Source organism: Elgaria multicarinata, chromosome 22, assembly GCF_023053635.1.
Source record: "Elgaria multicarinata webbii isolate HBS135686 ecotype San Diego chromosome 22, rElgMul1.1.pri, whole genome shotgun sequence".
Lineage (NCBI taxonomy): Eukaryota > Metazoa > Chordata > Lepidosauria > Squamata > Anguidae > Elgaria > Elgaria multicarinata.
The window spans coordinates 7713514-7730492 of NC_086192.1; the positions used below are offsets into that span (position 1 = coordinate 7713514).

Here is a 16979-nt window from a genome sequence, read left to right on the forward strand (position 1 = left end):
AGGATTAATCTAACGCCACCTTCGCTTAATGAAAATTAATGAGCACCAAGGGCAGAAAATCATGGCCACGTGTTAGGTCAAGTTCAGCCGTGTGAACCCACGACGGAGGCGAGTGCAGCGCCTGAAAGAGTGGGTACCTAAAGGCTGCAATCCCCTGCGTGCTTTCTTAGGCGTAAGCCTCATTGAGCCCAGCGGGACTTACTTCTGAGTAACCATGCATGGGCTTGCATTGCAAAGCTAGAATCATAGAATCGCAGAGTTGGAAGGGGCCTACAAGGCCATCGAGTCCAACCCCCTGCACAATGCAGGAATCCACCCTAAAGCATCCCTGACGGATGGTTGTCCAGCTGCCTCTTGAAGTAGCTTTGCGCTTAGCTTAGAAAATCCCCCTCCCCCTGTTCTGTTTTGAAAGGCAGGTTAGCGAGTCTGTTTCGTGGTGTGGCACCCTTTTTCTGCTTTTATTTCTTTTCAGACCTGGAAAGGGCAGCGTCTTTAAGTGGCTTCCACCCCTGTCCTTCCTTTTGTTTCTTTCCTTCTTGACGACGCCTTTTGGCCTCTGCTGCTCTCCTAACGGATGCTCTGATTTGACCCCCACCCATTCAGGATGTCCTTCTCGTCCAACCTCAACCACTACGGCATGGTCCACGTCGCCAGCGTGAGTGACGTGCTCCTGGACAACTCGTTCACCCCGCCGTGCCAGCGCATGGGTGGAATGGTCTCCTTCCGGACCTTCGACGAATTCGTTCGGTAAGCCGTGTGTGTGTGTGTGCGTTTGGTGTGTCTGCTACACCGAGGCCTCTCTCAGATCCTTCTCCAAGGAACCTCTGCTCAATCTCTCCGGCTTTGCATGGCTCACTTCTAGCGGGTGACCCTATGGAAGGGAGGACAGGGCTCCTGCATCTTAAACAATTGCACTGAAAAGGGAATTTCAGCACGTGTCATTTTTATGCATGCAGCACCTGCTGAAATCCCCTCTTCATCACCACAGTGAAAGCTGCCCTCTTGACCAGATGTAAAAGAGGGCAGGTAAGGATATGCCTTACCTGGTGCACGGAGAAGCCCCTGTTCCGTCCTGCCGCCGCCTCCTGCCGTTGACACCCCCTGCTATATTTTGTTTGCTCCAGGCTCTTCGATGAGGTCATGGGATGCTTTTGTGATTCTCCTCCACAAAGTCCTACCTTCCCGGAAGCCGGTCACCCGTCCTTGTATGACGAAGACAAGGTACGATGTCACTGCTGTCAAGAGCTACTGATCCTCATGGCTGTATGTGGCCTCCAAGACCGGAGGCAGATGCTGGGAGACCACGAAAAGGAGATGCTCAAAGGATATCATTAAGCTGTGGGAGTCATGAGGGCTATATGCTCCTTCCGAAATCAGAGCAGGAGGGCGCTATTTCGCTCACGTCCTGCTTGGGGGCTTCCCAGTGGGGCAGCCATGGTGGGAACAGAATGCGGGACTCAATGGACGTTGGATCCAGCAGGGGCCTTCTTTAATTGCTTACTGGAATTGTTTTCTAGACATGGAGCAGGGGTGATAAGCCTTGCACTACCCAGAAGCCGCTCAATTCTGGGTGGATGGGTGGGTGGGAAAGGGAACCCCGGTCATCGAAAAATTGGGAAATGTGGCATTAAGCTAGGATGACCCTATGAAAAAGAGGACAGGGCTCCTGTATCTTCAACAGTTGTGTAGAAAAGGGAATTTCAGCAGGTGTCCTTTGTATGCATGCAATGAAACCCCCTCTTCATCACCACAGTGAAAGCTGCAGGAGCTATGCTAGAGTGATACAAAAGAGGGCAGGGCTCCGGCAGCTTTCACTGTTGTGAGGAAGAGGGAGTTTCACCAGGTGCTGCGTGCAGATGAGAATTGCAGAAATTCCCTTTGCTACACAACTGTTAAAGACACAAGAGCCCTGTCCTCCTTTCCATAAGGTCACCTTAATTAAGGGGTTAGCCACACAAAAGTAGCTTGCTGTGCTGAATGAGAAATGGGGCCACACCTGCTAACCTGGTTACGCAAGGCTGCATGATTTGCATCCTTTGCTTTAAAAAAAATTTTTTTTTAGTAATTATTTTCTCGGGAATTTACTGAAGAAGTTTCCATTCTGTGATAAAACCGCAGCCATAAATTTTGCAGATTCTAAGGGGGTTAGGGTTCATCTTTTTCCTATTTCAATGGCAAGCGGACCTGGCCATTCTGCCGTCATACATCATAAGGCAGAGGGGTGTTGAACTTGAGGCCCCTCCCCTGGCCCCACCCCCTTTCTTCCAAACACCAATTGTATTGGTGGTTTCTTGGCTTGTAGACAGTTCCCCCGCCCCTTCCCCGCATTTCTAGACGATTCAAATGCCTCTCTAAGCCTTAATTGCTGACGGTAAGAGCTCTAAGCTAAAACAGAGTGGCATTTTTGGTATTTCTGGTATGTTGCCCCCGCCCACAATTGCCATGTGACCCCGGAGCTTCTCCGCAATTGAATTACTCCCCCCCCCCGCTGAAAGAGGTTATAAGGCCGTCTATCGGTTTCAGCTTTCCCTCCCGTTGGTTTACCTTGTCACCCAGAGTGCCAGAGATGAGCCCATTCACATCCTGAACGTCGCCATTAAGACGGATTGTGACATCGACGATGAAGGCCTGGCCGCCATGTTCCGAGAGTTCACGCAGAGCAAGGTGAGTTTGGCACAGTGCCTGAGCGCCCGTCTTCCTACTGAGACTAGCCATAAGTACGAGCTGCCAACTAGAATGCACATTCGTCCCCTGTTCACCATCACATCCGCCTTCCTCCGGTAATACCCTTTTCCCCCACTTCCTGTGCTGAATTTTAGATTGTAGGCTGCCCGGGGCAGGGGACCTATCATTATTCTGCAAAACACCATGGCAATTGGCAGCGCTATAGAAAATGCTAATAAAAAACATTGACTCCTCCCAAGGTCTGCTGGTGAGCAGCTTTCTCATCTGAGCCATTTGCCTGTAGTTGCAGAAGCCGTTGAAGGGTTAGGGCTTTACAAACCGAAAAGTGTAACATCTGATCAGAGACTCCTAAAATCTGTGGCTTAAAAGCTGCTTCTTTGCCCTTGTTTTTCATTTGCTCGGCACCCCGGGAAAGTGATCCCTTAAGATGGAGCCGCTCTCTTTTGCCAGGCATCCTGTTGAACCACGGTTCGCACAAACCATGGTTTGCAAGCCCACTGCTAACTATGGTTTCAGATGTCAGTTGGATGACCAAGCTAACCGTGGTTCATCAACTCAGACCTCCCCCTTCAGCCCTTTCCCCCTTTGAAGTGGCTGAACTTCTTTGGTGGGGTGCGCATGGTCAAAGGCCAAGTCTTCTTTGAATCAAAGAAGATTCAAACAAACCAAGCAATTGTACTCAGAAAGCGCAACTAGCTAGCATCTGGATTTGATTTCTTCCCCTCCCCAATGCATTCTTCATCCCAATCTGATTTTCTCTCTCTCTCTGGCACAGTTCAGACAACACGTTAGTCAATGCAGTGTGAAAACTCCACTCAACGGTTGAGTTTTCAGGGGGCGCTGCCCGCACAACATGTTCTAACTCCACCGTTGCGTGACTGTGGGCTACCGTGGAGTTGAGTAAAACCCATTGCGATGTTTGATTAACAGTTCTTCCACCCTCTCTCCTCTCCCGGTCCTCCCAATGGTATCCCATTAGCCATTGCTGCAAAAAATACAATCCCGGCGGCTCTCCTAGAGCGGCACTTGCTCCTTTCGCCGCTCTTGCCAGGGAACTCTGTAGCCAGTGGGAAAAGCCAACACAACGGAAAACTCCACAGAGCCCGCCACACAACACAGTCACTGTGCAGGAACTCTCCTCTGCACAGCGTGGAGTGTTTCCCCCCCCCAAAAAAAAAAACCCACTGCCATTGCGTGGAGTTGGTCCCGTCAGACAACACCTTTCTCAGCGGTGGTGTAAAAACCACCGTGGAGTTCTCAAACTACCGTTGAGAAAAGTGTGGCCTAAATTGAGCCTCTTTTCTTCTTTCTCTCTCTTACAAATGAAGTGCCAAGTTGTTTTTCATTTGCACGGACGCACTTGAGGGTTGTGACTATGTATGTGTGTGTATATGTGTGTGTGTGCGTGCGCACATATAACAGGAGGAGGGGAAGCCGTGTTACGCATTAAGCTATCAAATAGCTTGATCCAAATTGTCCAAATAATTTTCTAGTCCCAGCATGTTGCATGAACAGGGTTTCTCCCCACCCACCCCCATTTTTTTTAGTTTTTTTTAAATATATATATATAGATAGATAGATAGATAGATAGAAATTAGGATCGTATACTTGTAAATGACTTGTGGAGGAGATTGAAACAGACAAGTGGAAATCGAGTTCCTCCAGGTGTTCGTACCCTAATAGCGCCATAATAGCTGTGAAGTCGCTGGGAGGTCCACATTATTACAATGTAATCAGAATCCCGTTGCTATATACTTATTGTCTGACACTTGTGGAATTTTAAAAGCAATAGCAATTTTTTAAAAATAAATAAATAAAATAAAAAAAACCGCAGCACTATTATTAAAGTTATTTTCTTCCTTTTTTTCCCTATGACTATCGGATGCTCATTTTCAAAGGGCTTTAACCTTAGTAAAACATTGCGATCGGCGCAGCAAGGGGGTGGTTTCTTCCTGATGTTGTGGTGTGAGGAGCTCTCTCTCTCTCCCCCCCCTCCCCCGTTTCTATTTAATGCCTTTTTCATTTCTAATTTGGAGAGTGGGGTATGGACGGGGGGTGGGGGGAAGGTGTTTCCAACAAAACAAAAGCCGTCGTTGACTAAGGCAACGGGCGATGGCACAGCGTCTGGAGTGATAGTTGCTCCTGCCTTGGCCAAATTGCTGCTGGATTTGACCCGTCCTGTTTCCATTGAGTGCCTCCGGTTCCCTTGGCCAAGTGCCTTTTGCTTCCGCTGTTGTGAACCCTCTGCGGAGACCGGAAGAGGATCCGCCATCGGTCCTTCCCTCAAAAGACCCTGTTCGGACGACGCACGAAGCCACGGCGGCGAAGCGCTGTGAGTTAAACCTTACGGCTTCGCACGTCGTGGGAACCATTCTTAACCATGGGGGCTCCCGAACCACAGTTTGAACCACTCGCTAACTGCTCGCTGCAAAAGGGTTAGCGGCCTAACCGTGGCTTGGCGTGTCGTCTGAACAGGCCCAGAGTCAGATTGAATGACGACCCTGGAGAAGGTGTTTCCCATCGGGCCTTTTGACCTGGAAGAACAGTCTCCGAATTATATCCCTCACTCTCTTTCCCTCAATCACCGATTGTTCAGCCTTTAACCACCTTTTGTGAAGTTTTCTGCTGCATCCTAAAGGCTTGAATCACTTCTCCCGAGGCTCAGTTACTGGCAGTAAGAGCGTGAAGCTGCCATATGCAGGTCTTTTTCCTCCACCTCTTTATCCCTGCCTGAAATCCTGTCTGCAGCCAAGGGGACACATGTTTGAGAAGGATTGCTCTGGAAGTTTCCTTCTCCTTAATGAATGGGTTTACAAAACTCTCCAGATCATTGTCTTTAGAACAGGCTTTGGTGTGTGTGTGTGTGTGTATCAAATCCAGCCCTTTAGAATCCCCAGTTTGACCTTCCAGGACTTCTCCTGATTGTCCTCTCCCCAGAGTGAACCTGTTTCTCGAACCCACTCCCCCCCCCCCCGAATCACCGACCACGTGGCAATTTCCTGGATTTCGTGCAGTGCCCCCGCCCCATTCTGAAAGGTTGAACGGCCTCTGTTAAGGCTGAGTTCCTGGCAGCAAGAACTTTAAGAGACAAGATGCTGGTGTTCTTTGGTAGTTTGGCCCAGCCCCTTTGGCCCCACCCCTTTGTCTTTGGCCTGCCCATCGCTTGAATGCCTCCCCTTCCCAAGCTGCTCTGAATGGAATCGGCCCTCAGACCGAAAGAGGTTTTCTCCCCTTCCCTCGGCTGTAACCTTGCATGTAGGCTTCATGCTATCCACCCTGGGGAGAAGTCCTTTTTGGTGGTCGCACCCCGAACGTAGAATGTACTCCCAGGGATGTTCCCCTCGCACCTAAGACGCCCTCTTTTGGGCACCAGAGGAAGGTGTTTTTGTATTCCCAGACCTTGTTAACATTTTATTTTACCACGAGCTGTTTGGTTTTTATGCTGCTTTGAATTGCTGTGTCTTTAAGTTTTCTATTTGCTTTTGCTGTTCTTGCATTTATTATATCTGGTAAGTTTTATTTGAGGAGTGGAGGAAAAATCTATTCAACTTGAAACTTGACTCGCAAATTTGTGGGGGGTTTTGCCATTCGGATTCTCCCGTACGCTTCCTCCAATTCCCCCCCTCTTTTTTTCCTTCTAGAAATCCGTTCTCATCGACCACGGCATTCGACGGTTGACTTTCCTAGTGGCACAAAAGGTATTTCAACTTACCTCCCTCCCTCTGTAGGGGTGTGCAGGTTTTCCTTAATACAGTTTTCACGATATTGCAAATAGTACTTATTTTTAATGGGAGGAGGGGGGGAAAGATACACGTTCACAATCGCTTTTTAGTTTATTTGTTCGTCTCCAACTGTGCAATGGTTTTTCAATAAGTTCTCTTAAGAAAATTAATTGAGAATTGAAGTTGATGACTGCATTGAGCTGCTTGTGATTTTTTTTTGCCTTGATTCATTTTTAATTTATGTACTAATTGCTAGCTTTCTTCTGCTTTCCCTCTTCTTCCTTTATCATTCGTGCCATCCCTTTCTGTGTCTGTCTGTCTGTCTGCCTCTCTCTCTCTTTTTTTTTTTTGCATATAAGGATTTCAGGAAACAGGTCAACTGCGAAGTGGACCAGAGATTTCACGTAAGTAGAACTTTTGTGTGTCTTCCAGTAAACACTACGTGTGGCCCTGCAGAGGTTGGTGGATGGACTACAACTCCCATCAGCCCTGGCCAGTGGTGGCTGGGGATACTGGGAGTGGTAGTCCAAGACAATTCTGGTTAAGGGGCAGTGTGTCCATGTGTGTGCGTGTGTTTTCTTACATTTTTTATTCCCTCTTTCCTTGTAAATGTTTTGAACAAAACCCATTTTTGGGAAGGCGGTCTCCGGCAAGGGAGGACGTCTCTTCTGCCGCCGCACCGCCAAAGACACCGCCAAAGCTGGCGGGTTTTTAAAACCTTGCAAAAAAGGAAAGGCTTGAAAGGAAAGAGGCGGCGGGAGTGGGAGGAAACGTACGGAGCACGCGCCCTTAACCAGAATTGCAACGCTCCCCCAACTCATCGAAACATCTCAAGACGAAACGAGAGGCGGCCGGCCCTGTTTCACGCACAGCAAATGTGTTTGCAGCCTCAAAAGCGGTGCTGCTCTCTGCTTCTCCTGCCACGCTCCTATTCAATAAAAACCCTCCCTTAAAAAAGAATGAAACGCTCTTCATTTTCTTTTAAAGGGCTCTGCTGGTACAGCGTCGTTTCTGCCCATTTCTCTCCCTCACGCTACTCCCCTCTACTCTAAGAATAGATCTTGCTAAGAATGCTTTCTGTTATCCAGGGTTAGGACTGTTAGCCGTGCTTTGCGGAGTAATAAGAGGGATTAGGCTACAAGCTAAAAAAGAAGCCGGTGTGTTCCTTTCCTTCTGTGTGTGTGTGTGTGTGTGTGTGTGTGTACACACACAACACAGACATGCATACACCATACACACTCACTCCACCTCTCCCAGAATGCTTTGCGCCGTGCTGGAGAGCGGACGGCTTTGCCTGGGATTTATTGATGGGAGCAAACCTGAAAGCGCATACAAATACAGATCAATCCGCGGCTTTAAGACGGGAAACGGGGAAGGCGCGGAGAGCTTAAGCGAGAACTTGGATGCTTTAGGAAGGAGAAATCGGGGAGGTTTGAGAGAATCAAAATGGATAACTGGAGGAAGTGGGAGAGGGTTGGGGTTCTTGTTTTGTTTTTTTAAACTGCTTGGGAATAAATCCACCCGCTTTGCCTCGCGGTTGCAGGGGAGTCCGGCCTGAATTCGTAGGCAGCCCCTTTAAGACGAAGGAAAGGAAGGGCGGAATTCTCGTTAGAAGGGAACAAAGTGGATTATGTCTATGGATGGCCTGCCTGTTAACGAGGGGATTAGGGAAAAAAGGAGGTTAAGGGGAGACATGATAGAGGTGTACAAAACGATGCCTGGTGTAGAGAGTGTGGATAGGGAGACATTTTTCTCCCTCTCCCATAATACTAGAACCCAGTGGGGTCATCCCACGAAGCTGATGGGTGGGAGATTCAGGCCAAATAAAAGGAAGGGCTTCTTCACACAGCGCAGAGTTAAACTATGGAACTCACTACCACAAGGTGCGGTGATGGCTTTGAAAGGGGGGTTGGATAAATTCCTGCAGGAGAAGGCTATCCATGGCTACTAGCCCTGATGGTTGTGTGCTGCCTCCCGTATCAGAGGCAGTAAGCCTTGCATGCACCAGTTGCTGGGGAACATGGGTGGGAAGGTGCTCATGCTGCCATGTCCTGCTTTGTTGGTCCCTGGTCGACAGCGGATTGGCCTGTGTGCGAACAGAGTGCTGGACTAGATGGACCCTGGGTCTGATCCGGCAGGGCTCCTCTGATGTTCTTCTTATGAACAAAGGACGTTGCCTTAGTACTGAGTCAGCTCGTCTGGTTTAGTATTGTCCCTGCTGACTGGCAGTGGCTCTCCAGCATTTCAGGCAGAAGCCTTTCCTAGCCCTAAATGGAGATGCCGCGGGGTTGAACCTGGGCTTTTCCGTGGGCCGAGCAGGGGTTATGCCGCTGCGCTATGGTCCGTCCCCCAGCTGTCGACTCACAAGCAGGGCATGGTGCAACAGCACCCTCCCATCCATGTTCCCCAGCAACTAGTGCATACAGGCTTACTGCCTCTGATACGGGAGGCAGCACAAAACCATCAGGGCTAGTAGCCATGGATAGCCTTCTCCTGCAGGAATTTATCCAACCCCCCTTTCAAAGCCATCACCGCACCTTGTGGTAGTGAGTTCCATAGTTTAACTCTGTGCTGTGTGAAGAAATCCTTCATTTATCGGTCCTGAATCTCCCACCCATCAGCTTCATGAAATGACACCAAGTTCTAGTATTAGGAGAGAGGGAGAAAAATGTCTCCCCTTCCCCATTCTCCACACCATACATACCCAAGAACGTAAGAGGAGCCCTGCTGGATCAGGCCAAGGTCCATGTGGTCCAGCATTCTGTCCACACAGTGGCCAACCGGCTGCCCGTGGGAAACCCACAATTTGGCACCAGCAACCTCCCTCTCAACATGTGTACATGGTCATGCTGCTTCTGTTCCTGGAGGTAGCATAGAGCCAGCAGGACTCGTAGCTATTGATAGCCTTATCCCACATGAAGGTGCCCAAATCCCTCTTAAAGCCACCCAAATTGGTGGCCATCCCCACGTCTTGTGGTCGCAAATTCCATAGCTGAACTACGGGCTGTGTGAAGACGTAGCAAGGGAGAAAAATGCAGGGAGACGTGTTCCGAATCCCGCCCATCCCAAATCCAAGCCGGGGGGGCGAATTGTGGCTGGTCGCGCTCACCGTAGCGAACAGCGATGCGAGCCAAGCCAGGGAATGGATGGACCTCTTCTCAAGAGGCCATCTTTGGCTGAAACTGCCAGGCAAAAGAGCCTGTCTAAGTCTTCCGTTACTGGTCAGCGCCCTTGGGAAAGCGAGGGAGGTTACTCAGTGGCTTGCTCAGGTGAGCCCATTTCCACACCTGGTGATGCTTTATGCATTGTGCCTGGTTTGGAGGAAGTCTCTGTGGACGAGGGATTTTGGAGCACGTCTCCGTGTCCTTCCAAGATACTTGGGCCCAGCCATTAATACCTCCTCCTCTGATTCACTTTGTTACCGGACCGTCTGTCAACGCAACTCAGGGGCCTTGGCTTGGGTTTGTTTTGTGTTTTAATTACAGTCTATATAATTAGTTCCCAGCATGTTGAGGTAATAGAGAGTTGCTCCAGCAAGCTTCCAATTTCCTCATCTCATTAGGTTTTTAACGCGATTATTAGTATAATAACCGGCTATGATGATTTTCCCGTGTAGCTTTTTGCATTCTCCAATTTGCAGGGTGTCTTGATTGGCTAATTTAGGCGAATTATTCTGATTGTCTTGATGATGGTTGGTTGATTAGAACACAGCGGGGGCATAATTCCTCCATCTAGGAAGGCGGAATTCTCTTTTGGGTTTTTGGTGAGGATTTCTTCGTGTGCGTCTGTGCGCTTGCTCACTTAATTACAATATTTGACCGAAAATGCTAGATGGAAGGTATAAAAAAATAAAAGAAAAGCAGAAAAGAAGCAATCACGTCTGTGGCAGTGTGTACGTGGGTCCCGGCAGGAAGAATTGGCAGCATGCGGCAACCAAGAGAAGGGGCAGACGGACGGGATTAGAAAGACAATGAAAAGATGGACATAGTTTCTGGCTCTTTCCTATGACCTAGATTATTAGGCCTCAACCAGCCTTGCAGATCCTACAAACTTCATAGCACTTGTATATCACTTTAACTGCGATAGCTTCTTCCCCACAAGAATTCTGGGAAATGTAGTTGGGTAGGGTGCTACGGGAATTCTCTGTTCGAGGTCCCTGGCGGATGGTTATTTGCGGATGGTTTAGTTATTTGCGGGTGCAGCAGCCTTTAAGTGATGATATTTAATACATCCAGCCCTCTGTAAAACAATTAGCCATGTTCTGTTTGTGAGTTTTGTCTTCCACAGTCCCTCCCAAGAATCATGTTTAAAATCTAAAAGCTTTCTTTGCTGGAAACAACTATATCCCAGCTTTCTATCACTGAACAACATTCGGGGTTTCTGACACCTAGAAAACAAATAAAATAAAATGACAGTTCAAACCGCCCAGAGAGCTTCGGCTATTGGGCGGTATAAAAATGTAATAAATAAATAAATAAATAAATAAAAACATGATCAACCAAAATGGATTACCGTTTTAGTGGAGGACATTTCAAAGGTGGATGGTCTTCTTTTCATGGCGAGCTATGTTCGGAACGCCTCCTTTTCAACAGATGAGACTAATGGTGGAGGGCGCCTTCCGATAACTAATTTAATGTTTCTCTTTTCCAACCAGAGGGAATTCCCCAAATTCTTCACCTTCCGTGCAAGGGATAAGGTAAGCGCTAAGCTTTTTGCTGTTGCTGCCTTTGGCCTGCAAGTTGATCCATAGACCGAAAGCAACAAGGCGTGTCTGTTTTGGCGCTCCATCCAGCTGGGTCGCGTCGACAATGGCTGCATTCAGACAACACGATAGTCAATGGTGGGGTAGTAATCAACTTGATGGTGGTTTATCTAGGGGCTGCTCCCCACACAACATGATAATAATCAACTGTGGTGTGGATTAGGATCATCGTTGAGTTGATTCACTCATCCCCCGCCCTCTCTCCTTCCTCAGTCCTCCCGCTAGTATCCCAACAGCCATTGCTGCCGAAAATTTATCCTGCTGCCTGGACTAGAGTGGTAGCTGCTGCTTTGACTGCTCTTACCTTGCAACTCTGTGGCTGACGAAATAAGTAGGAGTGCCCTCCACACAACACAATAACCAATGGTGGTTCAAATAGCCAACTTTGCACAGTGTTGGTTATTTGTGTGGGTTATTTCAGCCAAATAACCTACTGTTGGTTAAAAAAACCTCCCTCCACAAAATGGTGGGTTAAATAGACAACCGTTGACTATTTAATCCACCATTGGTTATTGTGTTGTCTGAACCCCGTCAGTGTGTTATTTGGAAGTCTGCATTTTTTATTTAACAAAAGTTGTCCGTAGACTTTGACTCGTGATTGTTAGTCATTATGGCTACCGCCCATGCAAATCTGCCCAAGTTTTGATCTTCTCTCAATTTCTGAGACCCGTTGAGTAGGGACACAAGATGAGGCCTTCTCAGGGGATGGAGACAAGATTTAGACCTTCTCTCCTAGGGAGGACCACTTGGCCTCCTCTATCATGCTCTTCTTTCCTCAGGCAAATGTTTTTCTGTTGCATCCTATGGCCCCTCAGCTGGAGTATCAATCAATCAATGTACCTTTATTGGCATAAAACAACCACGAACCATACATAACATCATGACATCCTCTAGACAAACTAGTACTCTTACTTTGTGCAATTCAGCCAGCTAGTATAGTAGACAGTACTAATCTCCCTGCTGACTATTCCACCGTGCCTCTGGGCATAGCTCCCGGTCTTTGATAGGTCATTACATAATGGGCAAATAGTGCAACATTTTCAAGCATTTCCCCCCACCCCACTCCACAGATAATAGGGTCCGTAGAATGTCAGCCCCCGCGGATCCTTGACAATTTAATAAGATCTTTTCCAGATATCTCTGCCATTGGGATACGTGGAGGGGGCAGTGTAAAAATATATGTTCATGAGTCTCAACGCAACCCCCACTACATAAACATAACCTGGCTGAAGACCTCTGAACCTCCCCATTAGTAATGCAGAGGGAAGGGCATTGCACCTAGCTAACATAAACGCTCTTCTCAATTGCGGATTGTACACTCAGCTGGAGTAACTCAAATAGAGCAGGCATGCAGAACTCTTTCAGCCCAATGGGTGAATTCCCTGACGGAGCATCTCTCGGGGCCCACATTCCAGTGTGACCGGGCCCTAAATCCCAAGAATATTAGCATGTTGTAACGTAAACTCTTCCTGACAGTAGTTAAACCTTAGGAGAGGGATTTCAACCTTTCAGAATGGGGCAAAACACATACACAAAAGCTGGGAAGTCACCAAACTTATCAGGGTTGAGAGAAAAGGGGTGAAGCCACGGGACCCTCACAAGACCCTCACAAGACATTGGGCCCCCACGTGGCCTGGATTTGAACCCCAGGCTGAGTTCCCACACCCATGGAGTATAGGATTGTTGTCTTCATTTAGGAAATCGAGCCAGTGTGGTGTAGTGGCTAGAGTGTTGGACTGGGAGTCAGGAGATCCAGGTTCCAGTCCACAGAAACCCACTGGGTGACTTTGGGCCACTCACAGACTCTCAGCCCAACCTACCTCACAGGGTTGTTGTTGTGAGGATAAAAATGGAAAGGAGGATTAGGTACACTGCCTTGGGTTCCTTGGAGGAAAAAAGGTGGGCTATAAATGCAATAATAAATAAATAATCAATTATACTAAAAAAAAAGAAAAAAAGGAGACATAGCATTTTGTTCCCGCTTTAGTCCGCAGTTACATTTTATATGGTTCGGTTTCTCCCCAGTTTGAAGAAGACAGGATTTACCGCCACTTGGAGCCGGCCTTGGCTTTCCAACTGGAGCTCAACCGGATGCGCAACTTTGACCTGACCGCCATCCCATGCGCCAACCACAAGATGCATCTTTACCTGGGCGCAGCAAAAGTCGAGGCGGGAGCGGAGGTGACCGACTACAGGTTTTTCGTCCGGGCGATCATCCGCCACTCGGACTTAGTTACTAAGGTGGGCTTTGCTAATTCATTTGTTTGTTTTTCCCCTCATGAAATTTTATTTTATTTTGAAAAAAGGTTAACGAAGTGAAGGCAACAAAAAAGAAGAAGAACCGTATATAATAATTGCAATCGCTACGGAAGCAAAGGAATTTATTAATTATAAATTTTAGTCTGTAGCTGATATTTTTACGCAACATTGACAGTTAAATGGTCTCAGTAGGAGCTGAATTCCTAATTAAATTAAAAACGCAAGTTCTACAACATACAAAAGGAGTTGTGTGCAGTGTATGCCATTTTGCGTGTTTGTGTGTATTAATCGGGGGAAATCTAAGCGTCTGTACTTTGTCAGAACTTCTTCAAAAGTTTGAAGTGCCTCGGCAGAGGAAATGTATGGAAACCATGTTGTCATAATGTTATTCTTCTCACGGTGGGCTGTTGTGATGTGTGAACACCCCCAATACGTCTCAAGGCCTATTGATTGTGGGAAGCCAAGGAACCACCTGCTACATTAGCTGTGCACAAATCCCTTTCCTGCAGCAGGGCTCCCTCCGCACTGCCTCTTTGCGATTTTGTTGGCGATGAGGAGAGGGGGTGGGCAGAGGCCTAACCTCAGGAGGCCCGGCTTTGGCCCGGCTTTCTCCAGTTGCTGACCTTGCCAGCAAGAGACCAGTTGGGCCCACGCGCCACTCAGAAGGAAGTAACGGAAGGCCGCTCTTTCTGCAGGAGGCGTCCTTTGAGTACCTGCAGAACGAAGGGGAGCGCTTGCTCTTAGAAGCCATGGACGAGCTGGAAGTGGCTTTCAACAACACGAACGTGCGCACTGACTGCAACCACATCTTCCTCAACTTTGTCCCCACAGTTATTATGGACCCGTCGAAGGTAGGTTGGTCTCCTGCCTCTGGGTAACCGCCGCCACCACTAATGCGCTGAGGGGAAAATGAATTGTGGGGGGAAACCTGCGAGTTGAAGTGACTTTGCACATATTCTTCAAATGTAATTTATTCTGCCCCCTGCTGGATATGGCAAGGAAGGGGCGTGAGGTGAAGGAAGGGGCGTGAGGTGAAGGTAGTGGCAGGGAGGGGTGTGAGTGGTCTTGCCTCAGGCGGCAAGGCACCTTGGGCCGGGGCTGGCAGAGAACATGTCTTTACCCTTTTCTGTGCGACAAACCATCCAGTTGTCATGTCTAACCCTACTGCCCCTGTTTGGGAGAAATAGAGAAGGAGGCGCCAGACACCAGCCAGCCTGTACCAGTGGGAGAGGAAGCTCTCACAGGCAATTCACCAGCTGGGAGTCAGCCCTCTCCAGAGCTTATCTCCTCAAGGCCAAATCCTACACACTCAGTGGAAGTGAGCTTTCCTCAAGAGGAGAGCATCCTGACAAGCTAGGTGGTGCTAGGGTCCGCCAGAAGCTCAAATGCACAGAGCGGAAGGAAGGTGTGAGAAAGTCGGTTCGACTAGGATTGCGCCAGAACCTGCCTCCGCACCAGGCTCTCTGAAGTTATGGGCGTTTGAGAAGTGGCTTCCTATTCTTCTTGAGCAGACAATTGTCTTGCTTAGTTTGCATAGTTTTGCCTAGGGGGAAGTTCCCAAGAGATTAGACTCTCTTCAGGTAGAAGAGACGTTTGTTGCTTAATAAAAGCTTTGTGGATTACTTAGCAAGCCTCGTCATTTGCCTCCCATCGAAAGCAGGCGTGTTCTGAGAAACACGACACCAGTATTTGGAGGGGGCTTTCATATTTCCCCTCAGTCTTCTCTTCTCCAGGCTAAAACACCGCCAGTTTCTTCAACCTCTCCTCATAGGACTTGTTTCCCCTTCCCCCTGACAATCTTAGCTGCCTTTCTCTGAGCCTGTTCCGGTTTCAGCGGCAAAGATGCCAGGGTTGCTTGATAGGCCACTCAGTGCAGGAAGAGTTCTTTGCAGGTGGACTGTTTTGAACCGGGTTAGCGCGAAGCTAAAGTGCCAGCCGGTCTGCGCCAGAGGCAGGCCGCAGCCGGCCGTCCTGCTCCTGGCCAGGTGTGCCCCAACCTCCCGCTGTGGCGATCCAAAGATCGGTGCCGCGCACGACGTGAGCGAGAGTTTTCAGCCAGCCGTCTAGCCGTTCGCTTCCCAGGTGTGTCAAACCCCCAGTGCGGTTTGCTTGAACGCCATTTTATAGACGCCGCGGAAACAGCGGCCCAGAGGGGCCTCGGGAAAAGAGGTAGTTTGAGAAAGAACATTAAGACCTGCCTTCCAATTGCCGTGCTTTTAATATGCACTATTTACCAAACAGCAGTATATTAGAAAGTTTAATAAAACAGCAGAGGAACAGGCCTCCGAGCGGTAATTGCCTTGTTGATTTAAAGCGTCGGAGCCGCCGTGAAACACAGGCCGCGTAAATGCTGCTTTCAGATGTTTGCAGAGGCGTTTGCTCTTAATGTTTCTCTTTGTTTTTTTGTCTACCCGCCCCCCCCCCCCCAATATTGAGATCCTTGCGGGGTGGGGAAAGGAATTTGTATGAACTCTCCCAGTGCTATGCTGCTTCCACCCCTAGGCCCACCCCACCCCAAGTATTATTGCTGTAGTCTGAAAAACATAAAAAGAATGGGTAGATCATAGAATCATAGAATAGCAGAGTTGGAAGGGGCCTACAAGGCCATCGAGTTCAACCCCCTGCTCGATGCAGGAATCCACCCTAAAGCATCCCCGACAGATGCTTGTCCAGCTGCCTCTTGAAGGCCTCTAGTGTGGGAGAGCCCACAACCTCCCTAGGTAACTTCCATTGTCGTACTGCTCTAACCGTCAGGAAGTTTTTCCTAATGTCCAGCTGGAATCTGGCTTCCAGTAACTTGAGCCCGTTATTCCGTGTCCTGCACTCTGGGAGGATCGAGAAGAGATCCTGGCCCTCCTCTGTGTGACAACCTTTTAAGTATTTGAAGAGTGCTCTCATGTAGGTCAGAGGTGGGTGGGCAGCTCTGGGGGGCGGTCCGGGGTCCGGACTCCACCGAAAGCTGCGCACGCGGCCCTCTACGGCCTCTGGAGTTGCTGCCGTCAAATCGCCCCTGGATTTCGGCAGCTCTTCAGTGGCGAGGAAGCAGCCGCGTTCGCCTTTGCATTTCATTTCATTTATTGCATTTCTAGACCGCCCCATGGCCAAAGCTCTCGGAGCAGTCCGGAAGGATTAAAACCATAAAAATGCAATATGGCTACCTAATCATATAAAACCATTCACATGCAAACATCTGAAACGATTTTATACCATCAACAGTAGAAATCCCGGGACTTGTTTAAAAAAAAAAAAAAGACACCTGAGAGTAGAAGAAAGTCCTGAGCTGGCACCAGAAAGATGAGCATGTTAGCACCAGGCAGAACTTAAAGGGAAGTGTTCCCTAATCAGGGGCCACCAGTGAGAAGGCCCTGTTCCTTCTTGCCATCCTCCTAACCTCCCTTGGAGGAGTCCACTCGGAGGAGGGCCTCAGATTATAATCATAGTATACCTCTATACAAAACTGCAACTTGCGAAGGGCCGTGGAGTGCAATTTTGCCTTACAACGAGCCACACTTTTCTCACATGTCTTGTTTTAAATGGGAAATGTGGCTTTT

At 48.6% G+C, this 16979-nt stretch overlaps 1 protein-coding gene across 2 annotated transcripts in view; it reads left to right on the plus strand.

The window, feature by feature from the left end:
- The window catches only part of ACACA (acetyl-CoA carboxylase alpha), a 221542-nt gene that overhangs the window by 106763 nt on the left and 97800 nt on the right, over positions 1–16979 (plus strand). For both annotated transcript variants that reach the window (XM_063146546.1, XM_063146547.1), the window contains 8 exons: positions 604–747; positions 1125–1221; positions 2557–2664; positions 6327–6383; positions 6767–6811; positions 11062–11103; positions 13195–13410; positions 14124–14279. In XM_063146546.1, the coding sequence (XP_063002616.1) occupies positions 604–747; positions 1125–1221; positions 2557–2664; positions 6327–6383; positions 6767–6811; positions 11062–11103; positions 13195–13410; positions 14124–14279 (865 nt within the window). The remainder of the gene's footprint in view (positions 1–603; positions 748–1124; positions 1222–2556; positions 2665–6326; positions 6384–6766; positions 6812–11061; positions 11104–13194; positions 13411–14123; positions 14280–16979) is intronic.